The 12,577-nt window shown below is 43.7% G+C and overlaps 1 protein-coding gene across 4 annotated transcripts in view; it reads left to right on the top strand.

The window, feature by feature from the left end:
- Window positions 1–742: 742 nt before the first annotated feature.
- The window catches only part of LOC109462586 (LIM homeobox transcription factor 1-beta-like), a 57,554-nt gene continuing 45,719 nt past the window's right edge, over window positions 743–12,577 (top strand). Inside the window, exons 1-3 of one of the 4 annotated variants that reach the window (XM_019759143.1) lie at window positions 743–1,450; window positions 2,021–2,112; window positions 3,284–3,491. In XM_019759143.1, the coding sequence (XP_019614702.1) occupies window positions 2,034–2,112; window positions 3,284–3,491 (287 nt within the window). In that variant the 5' untranslated portion in view covers window positions 743–1,450; window positions 2,021–2,033. The remainder of the gene's footprint in view (window positions 1,451–2,020; window positions 2,113–3,283; window positions 3,492–12,577) is intronic. The other 3 variants (XM_019759142.1, XM_019759144.1, XM_019759145.1) reach the window with 3 other exon arrangements.

Here is a 12,577-nt window from a genome sequence, read left to right as displayed (position 1 = left end):
TACCATCGTCAGGCAGTGATACCGGGTTAAAGACGCATTGTCATGGTACCTTTGTCAGGCAGTGGTACCAGGTTAAAGACGCACAGGTACCATCGTCGGGCCTTCAGGTAGCAGACTTCGAACACACGTGTACCGTCATCGAACAGTGGAAGACAGCGGTACCAGACTTTGGACACACATATACCATCGGACAGTGGTGCCAGATTAAAGACACAATAGGACAGTGGTACCAGACTATTGACAGATACAGGTACCATCATCGAACAATGGTACGATGGTACTGACATACATGTACATACATTGGCCCATATATACCATCAGTAGACCCTGGTACTAGACTAGTGATACACAAGTATCAGAGGACAACAGTAAAGGACCACTGACATGCATGTGAGGGTCATGTGATAGTGGTACCTGTCTATTGACACAAATGTACCATCAGTCGACAGTTATACAAATGTACCTTACTACTATAAAACCCACTTGTACCATCTGTGGATGATGGTACCATGCTATCAACACACAAGTACCATTCGTGGACAGTGATTCACACATGTTCTGTACCCTTATCGGACAGTGGTACAGGTGTACTAACACATGCCACATCAATGAGCCGTGGTACCAGACTACTAACATGTACCATCCGTGATGCAAGACCATATGCATCAATAAAATATTGATGTTGACAAAAGACTTGATTTGTAAGAACATCGATAAAATTTAGTCGTTGTTATTTCCGCCTTAAAAACAACCCTTTCCCCCGAACAGCTCTCTATTCCGGCCCTCTGTGTGAGTGATGGTTTGTTTCTGTAACTGATATGCCGGTATTTACCCAATCAAACTGCTAGTTTGACCACGTTGGCCCAACGCGTCCGATAACGTTTTGTGATAACGGCACATTTTACAGCCCCAGAGCTGAACGTACCGCGGTATATATACTACTACAGTCTGGTAAAGTCAACTCTCTGTCTGGTTCTGGTTCTGTCCCGGTCCCTGAGATATACAGGAAAATATCGGCACAAAGAACAGGAGAGAACTAGTGGTGCAAACGCTGCCAGGTTGGACGTAATCAGATGATCTGCTTCTCGGATGTTTATTGGACAACAAGGGTACACACTTCTTGACCCTTAACCCGTGAATAGCCTGGAATCGGCGAGGCTGAAGGAGGGATAAACTCACAGACTCCAGCCTCACTTGCCTGGTTCCGTGCCCCGCAGGCACACGGTCTCTAACGCTCCGTAGAACCGAGAACGTGTCGACTCATAAATTCTGCTGGCGTGGTGATTGACAGTGGTCCGCCTACTTTCCAACCCTACCGGGCCACGTGATTGGGTCCGCCGGGGGGGGTTGTTGTAGTTCTGGGCACTCGGCGTGCAGGAGTAAGTTCAGGCCTGTCGTACCGTACGAGCTACCGTCCTGTCCCGGGGAGTGCCGTGCGTCTGTCTGTCAGGTAAGCCGACTGTTAGATCTGAGAGTACGATCAGGGTCGGGATCCTGCCCTGCTGTACGGATCAAGTGGGTTCTTGTAGCGGTGATTATGTAGTCGGAGACACGGGGTGAAATGTCAAGAGCGCGCCTTAACTTAAGTCGTAGGGAGGGGGACGGACCTAAGCAATGATGTTATATTAATAACAAAATTTCCCGATCATATTATACACAAGCAGCTTAGTTGTTAGCACTGTATATCTTCAAGTATATTTGTATACATCATAATTATATCAGCAGTATTCACAGTGATTTATAATGCATAGGGTAAACTTTTGAAATACGACAAGAAATTTTCCTTCTCGACTGCTCTGTGTATGGGGCAGTAGACCAGCTATTAAAGACCGAGGATTTGTAGACGTATTACGAGAGTTGTGCAGAGGAAATGTGTGCCGACTGCAGCGGTATCAGGCCGGGCTAAGCCAGCGCAGCATGTCAGCCTGGGGATCCGGTCCGATTTACGGGGTCCCCACCGTGCAAATTCCCAGCAACAAGCGTGTCCTTATAAACCGTTCTGCTTCCCTGTGTGTGCCAGGCAACAGGTCGCGATGGAAGAACTCAAACTCACGCCTACTGTCAACGGTGGAGCAGAGCTGGACAATAACGGCAACATGGGCGACTTTCTGGGTAAGGAAACCAATTCCTTCACGGTTACAGATAAATTCTTCATTCGCACATTTTCCCGTTACAACCTGACCTTAATTTTTGATACAATCTGTGAGTAGACAAGCGATACCACACTACGTGGCCTGACGTCCGGTTCACGCCTGTCCGTGTGTGTCTGTGCTCGGTCTTCAAACAAGGGTTTACGTTTCTCCACGCTTAGCGAAAGGCAACATTTATCTAACAAAAGGTAACTGAATCTACGACGCTAAATGTGAAAATAAGACACACTAATCCAGCCGCTCAGGGCCTTTTTAGACACGACTTCCCGAGGACACGTAACAGAGGGACAGTGGAGACCGTTTGGTTCTGTTAGCCGGACTGTGGGTCTCCCGACCAGGTGTTCATTGATGTGTTGTTTTCCTGTATATATATCCGGTAGGGGCCATCACTGTGTCAAATCAGGCATCATCGAACCATATTTCTGTATCCTTTGAAATTGTCCTGCAGACATTCCTATCCTTACAAAACCTTTTAATGCATGTGAAGACTGTTGTCCATTGAGCTATGAAGTAGATGTTACTGGTTCCAAACTGGGCGGTACTGGACCCAGGCACGGTTCTCCCAGCTTCAACATACGGGTTTGTAGGCCAGTGTTCCCGGTACCTCACTGCCTGCTAGCCCCGCGTTACATCGTCCTAAAACCAAAGCATATGTAAACTTTATCATGTGCAGGCTACGTCTACATTACCTGATACATATCTCATATATACTGTGCACGGCAACTTTCTGTGGACAATATTTCTAAAGGTGATATTGTATGATAAACAGAAGAACTGCAAAAGAGAAAACTTTCTGCAACTCTGTAAAACACTTCAGAAGTATATTTCTAGTTGTTAAAACTGGTTGGTAGTTTGTATGAGACAGCTGGTACGCCAGACTAGGCCGTGTGTGGTGTGAAGGTCGCCAGGGGACAGCAGTGGTGGCCACGTCCCGGACAAGGCCTGCCGCCCTCCCGTCTTCTGGAGTCAGGAGAATAATGGAAAACTAAACCTCGGCTACGGGGAGGCTGTTGCTAACAGCGCCGTAGCGCTAAGCTGTTATTTGAACCAGCGATCTGTAACTTGACGAATGATGTCTGCCCGAGGCCAGAGAATGTCCTGACAAAGCTACTGTCCTGCCATGTTGTTCCCAGGTCCCGGGTCTGGCAACCCCTCAGGCACTGCCGCCAAACAGGAGATGTGCGCCGGGTGTCAGAAGCCAATCGCCGACCGTTTTCTTCTAAAAGTCGGGGACAACTGCTGGCACGAGAAGTGTCTGCAGTGTGCTGTGTGCGGGCAGCGGCTAGCCAGGTCCTGTTATGTCAAGGAAAGAAAACTATACTGCAAGTCAGATTACGAAAAGTGAGTACAACATTCATATGTTTTTAACTGAATGTGGTATAGAAATGATTCAATAATTTCAGTGTTAATGTTAACACTAATTAGATATTCATTGAATGTATATGACACATAAGATGGCTAGTCAGAAGTACGGACTAGTCCTCTCTATCCCCCATCTAAGTCCCCCTGGCCCTGGCGGGAGGCTACCTGTCCCACTAGCGGCATACCGGTGCCGTGTGGATTTGGTGTAGCGGGTTCTGTACCTCCCCAACCCCACCTCAAGCTTGGATACAAAGCCCTGAAACGGTCCAGTGCCTTTAACCGTATACAATAAAGTCCCGATGAAGTCCCAATGGCCGGGGAGTACATTATACAACAGTTTTCACACATGAATATTGGCTCGCCTGGGAATAGAAATTCAAACAGTAGGCGTCACTTTCCATGGGGCATGTAATGAGAATATCATAACATAATATCCCCTAGAGTGAACACAACCTATTCCCAAACGGGTACAGCTTTAGGGCTTAAACAGATCAAGTATGTAAAAACCTCGTCCAAATGTTCTGTGAAGTTTTCTCTTGAATACGTGTCTGTAGAATGGCATAAAGCGTTGGTTTTGTGCTGAGGTGGTTGTGGAGTTGACGCCGTTTTGTTGTCCGGCTTTACACATAGTGTGGTTGAACAGAAGTGCGGCGGACGTTGGTCCCGACCTGCCAATGTTTGTTTTCTTTCTATCTACGTGAGCACACATGGCAATAGCTTGTACAGCCGACATTTTCTAGTTTCTGTGGAAGACTTGTGTTGTCGGGAGAGTCAGACGGCAGTATGAAGGCGGGGCTGTTGTACCTCTCTGCAATCTCGAGTTCGATCTTGTTACGACACCCGAAAGTACACACAGGGAGTAACGGGAAGGAGACTGCCCGGTAACGGAGCGGGCTGTCCTCGGTCCGCACCTGCTCTTGTGGGCGGGCCGAGAAACGAGTTATTTTCTTAGCCCACCTTCCTACGCAAAGCTAAATGTTTTCCCAAGATTTTCATCAAGGGCAATAACCACGCGCGCTATCCCGACTGTTGATAAAGCCTGGGGTCGCTATTGTCTCGGGAAAGATTTACAACATACAAGACATACATGTAGGCTGTCCCGAGCACGAACGTTTACAAACATACCGACCAAGCAGAGGTTTTGGCATTATATTGGCTTCGACGTGTTTCTAGACATTTTTATCAAACTTTCTTCTCTGTACTGGTATCATTTTTCGCCAGCTAAACAGACGGCAATTGCCTGGGAAATGGCACTGCCGGGCCAATTTGATACTGTCTTTGCAACCACCAAAAGATCTGCTTAGAGATTATCATACACAAGGTCTTCGTGCAACCAAGTACAGTGGAGTTGGCATGGTGGCAGCTAGCGACTATTCAGTCTAAACTTAGAATTTTCTGGCTATAGAATCAAGACAGGCGACTTTTTCTAACCGCACCCAAATCACAAGTAACATAATTTGGACCACTGCAAGGTGTATATTATCAAGGGACACATCATCCTTCCTTCTATACAGACTTAATATAATTAAATATTACTAACTAGGAATATTTAGCTTTTGAATCTTGAGTAGTACATGTACATTTCTATGAACTAGTTTTCATACAATCGACTATCAAATTGAGGAAAGTATGATCAAGTTGCAGAAAAGGGGCGTGTTTCAACTTGTCTTCCTTTTCGAAGGGTTTGTATTTCGGTAATGGTCCGTAGGTACAAATATGCGATCCCTTGATTTTTAGTACCTTCTTTACGTGCTTTACGGTACCTTAGGCTATAGCTATGTTGTTCGCGGTGCCGATATTCTGTGGTACGAGGCGCCGCCTTTACCGACAGTTGTGCCGCCCGGTTGATCAGTCCGTACGGTCTGCTCGAAAACCCCCACACGGAATCCCCAGTGGGCAGGGATGCTGATTTGTCTGGTGTCAGATTAAGCGTAATTTGCGGTAGTAAGAGGAGAGATTTGCCGTCATTATCCCATGTTACGGGCAGTCCACCCATACCCGGCTATACTAAACTTCTCTTCAGCAACCTTTCCGTGGACACAAAAACTATCAAAATATTGGATCAGAAGAAGAGAGACTCATTTCCAGCCATTCTCTCTCATGAACACGGATACAATACTTGATTTACACAAGAATAGAGTTGGGGGATTTTTCCGTCCCAGCACGGGTTGCCTGGCGCAGCGCAGCGGAGTGAGTTGTCCCCCCGCCCGGGATGGGCCCTACCTGTGGGGCGGCACCCTACCGCAGCCTACCGTCCCACAGAGCACACCGTACCAACACATGTACATGACCGATGTATGTACAGTTTGTTGTACCAACGGTTCCCAAGGGAAAAGGCAGGAAAAAACGCAGGCAAAAGACCCTGTTCTCCCCTTTATGTCCTTATTCTATTTTATGCGTCAAGTTGGCAGGTGTGGGTTGATGGAAGCACTTGGACAGAAACCTGTCGTGGGCAGCGTGACACATCCTTTTTCTGTCTCCTTTCCTCCAAACAATTGGAAAAGTTATTAAAAAAGACAATACTTAAGAATCCTTGTTTCTCCTGTCTAGTTTTCTTTATTATTTGAAATTTATACCTGAATTAAAATCTTTCCTATGCCTATGTCTCAGTAATGTCGAAAAGTTAAAAAAAATAGTTAAGATAACTCTTTTTTTCTCTCGTCTAGTTTTCCTTCTTTTTTATTATTATTGTTTTTTTTTAAACCGGCAGAACACCCCTCGGCACTTATTGAGCGATATCAGTTCGAAATTCTGTTCCTTTATCATCAGAATCTAAGAGACATCGTCATAGATGGCGAAGTTGTCTATGTAAGTGTACCATTCTGCCATATATTAATAAATCTGTAACTATACCTAAAAATGACAATCCAGGAAATGGGAAAATCGACGTATAATAAAACCAGGCGATATCGCAAACCAGTAGTTAGGTGTTGGTATGATACATGTATAGTATACAGTCAGAAAAATGTCCGACAAAGCAATAATTTCCTTCAAGTGTGCGTACAGATTCCCACAACTGTGTCTGAGAAATACAGCATTTCAAACGGTCTTCTGTGGTCATTATTAACTACCAACCAGTCTCTCCTCTTTCCACCCATCCTTTAAAGTCAGGTACCTTTCATACCACTTTAACTCACTCATATTATTACTAGTATACACTACTGTCTGTGAGTGTACATTTCTGTGGTTAACTGACAAATACCTGTGTACGCGTACATGTCCGCGCACACACACAAACGCGCGCGTGAGGTTAGGAAAAGTTGGAAACCTGGGGTTAGACTTTGGTTTTTATTTCGAAAGTCAACAGATGATCGCTATTCATATTTATCAACTTTATAAGTACGTTTTTTATGTTCTGTGTTTAAGTCTATATTGTTCTGTTGATGTCTTGATCTTCCCAACAATTCCTGACTTATTGGTGAACGCAAGACGTAAAATAAGACAGGTTTACAGACGGTAACAGGTCGGTTTTAAAATCTAAGAAGTAGGATTTTTGCAGTTAAGTTTCTCTTGATAGTTGTACGTAGCTTTGCGAAGTGTATATGTAGGATTGAGACTTTTCCTTCTAGTCCGGAGGCAGGGGTCAAAACTGCGTCTAGTTCCGGAAGCAGGCAGCCGAAGTTCTCCCGACAGGGAGTCTGAAAAACCTTTCCGAAAACATTTACACATGTCCCCACACCGCCGGGCGCACTGTCATGCCTAATAACACAGACTGTCACCGACTTAATATTGTAGGAATGTGTATAAATATGCCGTTGTTTCGGCTTCATGTTTCGGACCTGTATGGTACTGGTTATACGTTACATGAATTGCTTCGAAATTTCTGTATTGCAACTGCCCTAGTCGTGAAACGGCGTTTAGTAGGGAACTGATCTGCCGTATCGTCAGATTATAAGATAAATTTGCAAATAGTTTTCATTCTATTTCGATATGAAATGTATGCTGTAAATTGTAAAATAGCTTTACTTGGCATATGCCTACACAAGTAGTTGAAACAAAGGTTTGTGTTCTGTATTTAAAGATACTGTCGTGCCGTCCCGCTTCTTGCTGGCGCTCTAGTCAGTGTTAAACGGCTATATTCCCAGTTGAACTAGTACAATGCCGCCTAATGCTGTCTATGGGTCGTGAAATTGTCATTGTCCACGCCCAAGTGTTTCCAGCGTTTCGGGCGCTTTGTTAGTCTGTAACACGGTGAAAACGGGACGTCCCCTGCCTCAAAACGAGCATTGTTAAACCTGGCGTTCAGAACAAAAAAAATGACGATTGTTATTTTTTTTTTCAATGTACATCAGCGTCAAATTATAAGTAAAATGTTTTCAGCGTGACAAAGAAGCGAAAGTGTACTGGTTTTTGTGCAAGGATGATGATGATGAGTTGGTATAACAAACAGTGTATCTGTGGTCATTTTCAGATCATAAAGAGCTCTTCCTTTGCCGTATGCTTGTACCGATATCGCCAGTTAAGTTGAACGTGTAACGGTACGGGTACTACCCTCAACCATTAAATGTATTGCATTGATAAGTTGTGGATTTTTACTCTAAAACGAAACTGCCACTATAATCTTAACTCAGTGGCTAGGAAACCAGGACTGACACGTTGGTTGTTTAAGAAAAGATACCTTTTAGGTGAAATTGTCTGTCCACACTTTGTGGGCCGCATTTTCGTCACACTAAACATCAAAACACAGGCGTAGACCTGACGATTCATTTACAACGTTAACAGAAATTAGCGCTTACACTTAGTCAGGGAATATGCTTTTGATATGGCAAATGATTTTTTGTAGAAAGTTTTAGATCAAGCCATCTTTTGAAGTACCGGGTATATCATATGTGCTATCAGTATCGTAGTTCTCCCAAGTGACTTACTCTCACTTACCACCAGCCATTTCTAACGAAAATCATGAGCCAAGGAAAAACACTGCTGCCCAACTGCAGGAAACACGGGAAGGAAGAAAAAAAAAACGACAAAGGAAGAAGTTGGGAAAGCGATGTTTTCGGGCAGAGTTTGTTGCGGGTCGGCGCTATCTGGCTGGTTGTCCATATGGGGCCATTCACACACAGCGGGAGCCCTGGCGGGCGAGGAGAGGTAGCAACAGGCGATCTTATCTCCGTGTCAATCCCAGATAAACTGTTACATGGCGGCCCAATATATCATCCGTACTGGATGGGACTGGAGAGAAATTCACTCATGTCACAAAGTCGTCAGAACGGGGGGAAATATAAACTACTGCGATTGCGGCTTAACAGACAAGGGTGGGAGAATTTCCTCTGCGTTTATATAGTATTGACAGCACGCATTTCTTTTATGAACGAATTTTTATGTCGTGTGGAAAGTTCTGGCACCATGGTGTATATATATCTTATTCGTGTAGTTATATCTCAGATTGCAGAATGCTTTCATCATCTTACATGTGAAGTTTACAATACTAGAGAATAAAATGAAAATGGCGACGTGAGGGGAGAAAGAGCAGTAAATAAGAGGCATGATGGACACCGTGGCAGCCACGTTAGCTATCCCGGCTCCTGCTGCCAGAGGCAGGGCGCGGGAAGGTGGCCACAGCCGTCAACTGGAGCCGCTACATGGCCCGCAGCAACCCAACCCGTTGAGACTCTGTTTTGCTGCCAATGAACTTCAAATTTGTCAGTGTTTAGCTCAGAATTCGTTGCATGCGGAGGCGAGATTCCAGCTCCCGGCAGAGTCTGCCCTAATGCATTCAAGACGTCCCATCCGCAGTACCCCACACTGGAAAGTAACCAATGAGTGCAGATAGATTCTGGATATAATTGAAATGATTTGTATTTGAAAATCGCTGCCCTGGTTTTGATTTTGGTCCGACGGGGTGTAGTGAAGTTGAACCGGTGATTGGCAGGTGGGCTGAGATCTTGTACACCACAGATTCAGGTCAACATGTCTGTACCGTGAGGGCAGGCAAATCGTAAATGTTACCATAGCAATGGTGCCAGAAACGGTGGAAACTGTCCAACGGAAAATAAGAATCTCCGCCCATGCAAGTCATTGATTAAAAGTGACTTGTTATTCCGAGCATTTTTCAACTTTTCCTTACATAAAGCACGCATCATGTCACTTCGGCGGCGCACAGGGGATTTAGGGATTTTCAATCGGTTGAAAATTTGATATTTTGGTTGGTTTATTAATAATAAAGTTGAAAAGTCAGAGAATTTTCTGACACATTTGAATCAGGAGTGAGTTTTTTGTTCGATACTCCATACTCCTGATGATTTGACATCCCCAGAAGCTGTGACACGGATTGCGGGACTTGTGGCGGGCTGCGGTGGCAGTGCCCAGGGCGAGGCAATATCAGCCGGCCCGTTATCTCGGCCACACAACACCTGGGACCTGCTGCCGACACAAACACTTCGCAAAAACTTGTTTCGTGCCAAAAACAACACACACGTTCCTGAAAACTACCGAACTCTATCCAAATTAACTCTGCAGAAACAAATTTCCTGAGTAAATGACTGAATATTCTTGAATAAATGTTCAAATAAAATAAACGTTCTTTTCACAGAAGTTGAGAAACCGGGGGCGGGGTTGCAGGTAAATTTGTACTAGAGGTTTACTAGCGTCATAGACGGAATAGAAAAATCAGGTCTTTACATAATAGATAACCTCATAAAATTTTATGTGTCAAAGTTTCTTGGTGGGTCCATGCGCTAGTTGTAGCCCGCGCTCGCCGCACACTAAGAGCGGAACCTGGCCAGTTGATATGCCGGCGGTATCAGACAGGTCTCGCTCAGTGGATGCGCAATAGCCTTGAACAATTGTCCAATATAATTTTCACATAAACTACATATCACTTTATTCCACTCCAGCAGGACACAATTACCCCACAAGGATGGGAAAATTGGTTTATTATTACTAGGGTTATGAAGATTTATGTAGAAGCCCAGCTTAGCGTGAAAATGTCCAGGCGCGCGCGGTGCGCATGACATAAATCAGCCCGGCAGACGTGGCCCAAGTACCCCGGTCTTATTACCTGTGCCGACAGAGTCATGTTACCGAGCGGGGTTCGCGCTGATCGTTTTATGACTCTGATATTGGTTTCTCCGTGCTGCTAGAACCGGCAGACGTGGTTAATATTTGCCACACAGGTGACAAATGAGAGAACATTTAACCTAACCTTCAAACGTTATTGCGTTTTCAACTGTCCGGTTTGGCCCCGCTAGAGGCCCAGGTCAGGCGCTCATATGTAGGTGAGATATGAACCACAAATATAGGGGGGATTTCTATGGTAGTTTTGATGTTTCCTTTTACAAGTGGTTGTGCTGCGATGCACAGCAAAACGTAGTAGAAGGCCCCAATAACACCCAAATGGGTGAAGAATCCCATGTTCAGGCTTGCCAATTTTTTTTTATGTGAAATGAGGAAGTTGGTTTTATCAAGACTTTCACGCTAAAATACGCAACTTTGGAAATCTGATATCGTGGAGTCTACTTTGGTACAAGAATTCCGTTTGTAAGATAATAGAAAAGAATAGAATTTTACTTTTAATCCGCATTTTGTATCATGGATAAATAATAATTGTGCGCAATATTACACCAAACTGTTGATGAGTAGCAGGGTTCAATACACTCTGTATGTGTGCCTGGTAAACGTCTTTTTCAACGTCCATTTACACAGTCTGTGTGTGTATGTGTGTGTCAGTGTGTGTGTTTGTGTGTGTGTGCGTTTGTCTGTCTGTCTGTGTGTCAGTGTGTGCGTCTGTGTACATGTATGTGAGAAAAACAAAAAGAGTACTTGCACAAATGTTCTGTAACTGTTAACTTTGTGAAGATATCACCAAACCATGAAACAAAAATGTCCCCCAAAAGTCATGATTTTTTTACCCAGACATTAAATTGAACAGTTCTGCTTTTAAATGATGGACATCTTAACTGTATTTGAGGACCATATCAATGGCATGTCTATGGCATGTTAAGTACACTTGCTAAACAATTAATTATTAATATAAGTAGATTGTTTTAAGTTACAAATGATATACATGTATGCATAATAACTGTTGCATGTGTCTGACTACAACATTATAACTACAACATTACAAAGCTATTCTAACTATACCATTATAACTACAACAATACAAAGCTATTGTAACAACATTATAACTACATTGTACAATATTACAAAGCTATAACTACAACATTACAAAGTTATAATTTGTAACTACATCAAAACTACAACATTACAAATCTATTGTAGCTATATCAAAACTATAACATTACAAAGCTATCATAACTACAACATTATAACTACATTACAAAGCTATTGTAACTACAACATTACAAAGCTATTATAACTACAACATTTATTTTATAACTACATTACAAAGCTATTGTAACTAGAACAAGAAGCCATAGGCGACAATTCTCCGTGAAGTATTATATATTGCAACAAAAAGAAGTAGCCATTGGCGACAATTCTCTGTGAAGTGTGATAAATCGAACAAAGAAAAATTGTTTAAACGCGCGTCGGCTCAGTCATCTTAAGACGCAACAACCAATCAGAGATGCGAGATGCCTACACGTGACGCGGGAAGGGCGCGCGATGCCCGAAATACTTAGTATTTTTGCGTCAATATTCAGCGCCGTGATTCAAGAGATTAATACCCGGAAACAATTTTTTTCTTGTTTTGAACGCATTAACATGCATTTACGCTAATCTAGTATGATTCAGGGTTACTTTTTTTTTAACCTGCCATGGCCAGATTATCTAAAGATGTGTGTATTGTGTGTACAATCTATAGAAAGAGAAATGTACATCAGGTCCGATCATCCGATTTTCACGTTTCGGTTTTTTGGACTCGGTTCATGAACGTATTTTGGTTTGGCTCCTGGAATGTGCAAAAAAATGACTCCCGGGACTGTCTACAGGGAACACTCGCACATTCGCGGTGTATCAGGACAGCGCGACTGGTCGTCATTAGCGCAGTAACAGTTGCATAAACGGACGAAACCATTTCAAAGAAATGGGGATGTTTCGAAAATAAGCATTTACTCCAATATCAAAACAGCTACGGTAAAAATAAAAAGACGTGCATCATCCCGGAC

The sequence above is a fragment of the Branchiostoma belcheri genome, unplaced genomic scaffold (assembly GCF_001625305.1).
Source record: "Branchiostoma belcheri isolate BF01 breed outbred unplaced genomic scaffold, Haploidv18h27 scaffold119, whole genome shotgun sequence".
NCBI lineage: Eukaryota > Metazoa > Chordata > Leptocardii > Amphioxiformes > Branchiostomatidae > Branchiostoma > Branchiostoma belcheri.
The sequence above is the reverse complement of the archived record's forward strand: the minus strand, read 5'-3'. Positions and strand labels throughout refer to the sequence as shown.